At 39.0% G+C, this 6,040-nt stretch overlaps 1 protein-coding gene across 3 annotated transcripts; it reads left to right on the forward strand.

Moving 5' to 3' along the window:
- Positions 1-561: 561 nt before the first annotated feature.
- Positions 562-5,055, forward strand: MC5R (melanocortin 5 receptor). Of its 3 annotated transcripts, none has more exons than XM_076330043.1 (2): positions 562-772; positions 1,610-5,055. In XM_076330043.1, the coding sequence occupies exon 2, from the start codon at positions 1,692-1,694 to the stop codon at positions 2,667-2,669; it is 978 nt and encodes a 325-aa protein (XP_076186158.1). In that variant the 5' UTR covers positions 562-772; positions 1,610-1,691; the 3' UTR covers positions 2,670-5,055. The 3 variants fall into 3 exon arrangements, with proteins under 3 accessions (XP_076186158.1, XP_076186159.1, XP_076186160.1); XM_076330044.1 differs by having other exon boundaries at positions 562-764; XM_076330045.1 differs by lacking the exon at positions 562-772 and having other exon boundaries at positions 1,795-1,835; positions 1,922-5,055.
- The last annotated feature ends 985 nt before the right edge of the window (positions 5,056-6,040 follow it).

The following is a 6,040-nucleotide window of genomic DNA, read 5'->3' on the forward strand; positions in this document are numbered from 1 at the left end:
TGTACTCCTTCCACGTCTGCATCGAAATCTCTATTCTAGCAAGGGGACCACAACACAACTGTTTATTTGTTCTATTTTTTCCCACAAATTACTTGAGTTGTATCATCTATTAGTGGTGCTTGACTGTACATTCTCTGATTTTTGTAACAGTGTGGTTCTTATTCTTGCAAAATTGTAACTGTGAATATAAGACAAATGCTTGTAACAGTAATAAGCCTCCCACCAATAACAGTCTTCTGCTCTCACCTCTTTTGGAGTACTATTGCAGTATGAACTTATTGTCAGTGAGTAGTAGCAACAGCAGAGAAAACAAAAAAGAAATGTTTTTGGAAAGGAGCATGCTTAGTGCATTTCCCCCTTTAACATTTTAAAAAGCTCATCATGAATTTTAGATCAGGATCACTGTACACTTAGAAAAACAAGAGAAGACCACTAGATGGTGGTAAAAACCCAAGCCTTTGCTAACAAAATCTGTGAAAAGAGAAGTTCAGAGGGGCAAAGAAGGGGAGGAGGAGCTACAGTTTGAGTACTGAAGTCATTATTGCTTGCAGTCTATAAAAAGGCAGTTGCACAGTAAGTAATTTATACGCGGTCAGCCTTGACTCTATGGATTTACTCATTCCTTTTCCTCTATTTTTGTCATCCATTCCCACCAAGGAGTCCCCAGCCCCAGATGTCAGGTGAAGAGGGGGGCTGAAACTTCTGCTCTCTGGAGGAAAGATTGCATACGATGAAGAGGAAGAGCAGCTGAAGGAGCAACTCTGGTAAATAGGTACAGTTAATTCTTGATTGTAAACAAAAGGTTACTCTTAAAAACTGAAAATGATTTAGCTTGATATGCTTTGAATTTTATTTGCAACAAGTCACTGACAATCAGCTTTAAGTGTTCCCCTTATTAAGAATCCAATGGCTTACAACTTGCCCTGAATATTGTCGTTACCAAAAGAGCACTGAATAAAATACTGACGATCTGGAAGAGAAAACTTATTTTTATGACAGAATTACACCCATACTGATTTTGTAACCTTAGGGTATCCTGAAATGTATGGATTTGCCTTGGTTAGGTGTTTAATACTATGCTCTTAAGTGAGCATGTTAGTATTCCTCAGATAAGCTGTTTATAACAGTTCATGTGAACTTAAGAAGTACAAAGGTCAGGAAAACATTTAAATCTTTTACTGAAAATGTTCAATTCTTAATTGTGGCAATAATTCAAACTTCTATATATTGTATTCAAGTGAGCAGGTTCTGCTGAACCTAACACTATATTCTCCTGCATTTCTGGGGTCTGAGAACTGAGACTTTGAAAACTGTTTGTTGTTTGGTGTTCAGCAGAATTTCCAGGACATTGTGCTCACTTCTGGGGGACTGAATAGAATAAACAAAACTATGAATGAAGAGTGCATGAATCTCTTTGTTAGTTTGTGGTTTTAATTTCCCAGTAAGGATGGGTAGAAAAACTCTGAGCCAATCGGAGGTTAATTTAGAAACAGTAGAGGAATATGGTGTGGAAGAGGCAGAATGTGTACAAGCCAAATTAAACAGAAATGGGTGATACTTGTTTTGTCAACTTCTGCCTGTTCTCGTCATGCTATATTTTTTTTGGCAGGGTCTTTTGCCTTTTGGAAAATGCATTTACCACACTCCTTGGCAAGTCCCTCAGAAAGAACAGAACGTGTTTGCTTCCAGAGATGAACACGTCCTCTCAACTGTATGTTTCTGAACTAAACCTGAGTGCCTTTGGCAGCAACTTTACTGTGCCTACTGTCAAGAGCAAGTCATCGCCATGTGAGCAAGTGGTCATTGCAGCTGAGGTGTTCCTAACTCTGGGCATTGTAAGCCTCCTTGAAAATATCTTAGTTATATGTGCAGTAGTTAAGAACAAGAACTTGCATTCACCCATGTATTTTTTTGTTTGCAGTTTAGCCGTGGCTGACATGCTGGTTAGTGTGTCTAATGCTTGGGAGACCATAACAATATATTTAATAAACAATAGACACATAATTATGGAAGATGCCTTTGTCCGTCATATAGACAATGTCTTTGATTCAATGATCTGCATATCTGTGGTGGCTTCCATGTGCAGTTTGCTGGCTATAGCAGTAGACAGGTATATCACTATCTTCTATGCCCTGCGTTATCACAACATCATGACAGTGAAAAGATCAGGGCTTATTATCGCATGTGTCTGGACCTTTTGCACGGGCTGTGGCATTATCTTCATTCTTTATTATGAATCAACTTACGTGATCATTTGTCTCATCACTATGTTTTTTACCATGTTGTTCCTCATGGTCTCGCTGTATATCCATATGTTCCTCCTGGCTCGTACTCATGTGAAGAAAATAGCTGCTTTGCCTGGGTACAACTCTGTCCGTCAAAGAACCAGCATGAAAGGAGCCATCACTCTGACTATGCTTCTTGGCATCTTCATTGTTTGCTGGGCTCCATTCTTCCTTCATCTCATCCTGATGATCTCCTGCCCTCAAAACCTCTACTGTGTTTGCTTCATGTCTCATTTCAACATGTACCTCATTCTCATTATGTGCAACTCAGTGATTGATCCCTTGATCTATGCCTTTCGTAGCCAGGAAATGAGGAAGACCTTCAAAGAGATAATTTGTTGCTATAGCCTGAGAATGGTCTGTGGGTTATCAAACAAGTATTAAGAAAACAAAGCCAAGGAAGGGAAAATTCTCAAAACCGGGGAAGGGAATCGAAATGCAACATCTTGCAGCATCTTGTAATTCTGCTGAAATGCCTATGGAACATCTTTCTCCATTCAGCTGTCATTATTTCTGTGGCAATCAGAAACCATATTTTAATATGTGATTTTGCCTTTCTTTCTCTCCACGCACCTCTCTCACACTGGTGGTAGGAGCTACCCAGTGCATCTGTATTACGGGGAGAAAGAATATTTTGAATCTCATTTACCCTACTGAAGACTGGATCTTTATAAGAGGATTATACAGGGGAAGCCTTATTTTAATTTGTGACAAATGCAATGAGCGTGACCTGCCATGCAATGAGCCCATCAGTGTGTGTTTCTCTTGATATTCTTTGTCTCTCTAGATACAGCATGGCTTATTTTAATGCCCAGAATTAACAGGTTTTTTGCTATTTCCTTTTGAAGACATAAAATCAGAGAAGTAGCTCCAATTATAAGGGTTCACATACCTCGCTCAACAGTTATGACCAATACATACGCACATATCAGCAGTCCTGTATTCCAGTCATGACTGTTACTGTCATAAAATATGTGTTATGTAAGAGGACAGTGTTACCACAAGATTTTCAAATCTAACTATATGTGTTCTTACCACTGTGGGGTAGGATGTATCATAGGTGGATTTTAAGGCTGAATATGAAGACTGAGCTGATTCTAGTTTGTCTGTTTTCTTTATTTGCCAGGGCTAGGGTAAAGGGTACATGGCCTCTAGAGTCATGTAATGTTTTGTGGAGATGGAAAGACTGGGTGAGTGGCTGCCTTTATATAGACATTAGGAAAGTGTTTCAGCTAGGAGTAGCTTTTGTTACTGGAGGAAGCTGTACTGTAGAATGCATCTTTTAAGCTGGGAGAGACAAAACAAGTTTGATGATCAGAAGACATAGCAGGCAATGGCAAAACAGGGATTTCAAAAACTCAAGCACATGTAGCTACAACAGTCTCCTGACTTTTGCTCCCCAAACAAAGAGTTTTTGTCTTTGTTGAGAGGATTCTAAGGTGAAACACTCATGCCTTTTGTGTGAGTGATTTGCATCTAGTCATGCTCTCATAAACATGCTGTTCTGCAACAGCTGTGTAATGTGCAAAATATTGGATTTATCACAGACGAAGGAAGTGCAACTGTGGCATTGGTTTCTTGATGCCAATGGATGGTACATATGCACTGCGATATAAGCTATGAAAATATTTCAAGCAGTGGTACCCTTTTGACTAGATATCAGAAAATACCTTGGAAAAATGAATTATTTCTTCTGAAAAGCTGAAAGAATAACACTTGTTATACTTGGTTTAGGGATGCTCTAAAACTGTTGCTGTCAATAGAAGGACTACGATTGATTCAACGGGCCTTAGGTTATACCTTCAAGGTGGAAGTCCTGATCATGTGTTAGGAAAATTTTTTTACCATAAGGGTGGTCAAACATGGGAACAGGTGCCCAGTGGTTGTGCAATCTCCATCCTTGGAGATATTCAGAACTTGACTGGACACGGCCCTGAACAATCTGCTCTAAGTTGAAAGCTGACTCTAACTTTGAAGTTGGCCCTGCTTTGAATGATTTGGAATAGATGACCTCCACAGGTCCCTTCCAACCCAAGTTATTCTGTGATTCTATGAAACAGTTTGCATATTATGATAAAATTATCATTTTTTTCCCCCTCCTAATTTAATCTCTTGTGTAAGAAGACTTGTTAAAGATTCTACTCCACACATTTAGAATAATAGCATACTTTGTGTCTTCATTTGCTTTGGAGGTCTCTGGCAGGATAAGTAGAGTGCACCTTTAGCACCTTATACCTTTTGTCTGCTGCAGCTTAAAATATATACTGCCTCCAGCTTGCACATACCTCCCTCTGATATGAGCGGGAATGTTATTCTCAGTGGAGACACCTTATTATGTTGACTGTAAATATAATGGTTATATCAGTGCACTAGGCACTGGAATCTTCCTTCAGCTATATCTGAAAATGGGCTTTCGGAGGTATGTTTGTGGTCAGTAGTGAGAATCTTCCCTTGTTTCAGTCCACCTCTTAACCCGATCCACAAATGGCACCTAAGAGTGGGCTCTTGCTACTATGAATGTAAATAGCAAAAAGGAGACAGTTCAATTGCGTAGTGAAAGGTACCAGCTGATGTTGTAAATTAATCATTAAATCTTCACTGGGTATTGCAAAAAAGGCAGTCTTGTACATAATTGTAAATCAACAAAGAGGAAGCCAAAACTGTAATAGCTTTGGGTATTTTCTTGAATTGTACATTACTTTTTTGTTGGAAGTTTATTTGATGTATAAACACAGACATATGAAGAAGCTATTAAACTGGATTGCTGGAAAACCCACTACGATTGGTTATTCATTGTAACGTGTCCACTAACCTTACAAATTATTCACAGAGGAAATATTGCACTACAGGCTTTCACTTCTCAATTTAAACAGATGGCTTATTAAAAAACACATTATGAAAGAGAGTTACAGACTCATACAATGTATTTACATTCATACCTATGTTCCTCTAGGTGTCAGCATCATATCCTCTTTATAAGCTTTACAGGTGGGAGCTAAGACAGCTTAAGGGGGAAATGAAAGTATTTTCAAGAACAGGCTAGAACAGTTCCTGCAAAAAAAGGCTGTTTACATTATAGGAATGCATATAAAATACATGTCTCTCTCAGGCCATGACATGTTTTAATCTGTTTCTTTCTCCTGCTTAGCCACAGAATGAAAGCAACATTTAGCATGCTTTCACTTCTACCAGAGCTTGGAAAACACTAAGTATTCTGATAGATTGGGACAAGCAAGCGTTGTGTAAGTACAAAATCTGCTGTCAAAAGACAGTCATGAAAAAAATAGCTGCTAGGCTGTCATTGCACTGTGTCCCCACAGCTAATGGTACTACTCTTGCTTATGCTGCCAGTCATTTACCGTTTGGTATCAGTCATTGGAAAGAAGCTCAAATCATACTATTTCTGTCCCAGAGCTCCAAAACCAACTTCTGTTGTCCACTGCTGCTTTGATGACTGAACACCTCACTAATTCTAACTTGTGTGCCACTATTTTGAAGTTTTTAATACGAAATTATTCTGAACTCACTCCTGTTGCAGGTGGGGTCAACTTCTACAAACTCACAAAGGATGGTGAAATTACACCTGCATTTTAAGTAGATTAGTAGGAGCAGGGAAAATATTAAAAAAACCAACCAACATTTCTAGCTGCACCAGAACTTCATCCAGTGAAGCAGAAGACTGGGTTCTTCAGTCTGTAATAATGCAAAGGGTGGTTGATGGTAGGCATGGTACTCTGTCTCCAGATCACACTGAA

The sequence above is a fragment of the Aptenodytes patagonicus genome, chromosome 2 (assembly GCF_965638725.1).
Source record: "Aptenodytes patagonicus chromosome 2, bAptPat1.pri.cur, whole genome shotgun sequence".
NCBI classification, from domain to species: domain Eukaryota; kingdom Metazoa; phylum Chordata; class Aves; order Sphenisciformes; family Spheniscidae; genus Aptenodytes; species Aptenodytes patagonicus.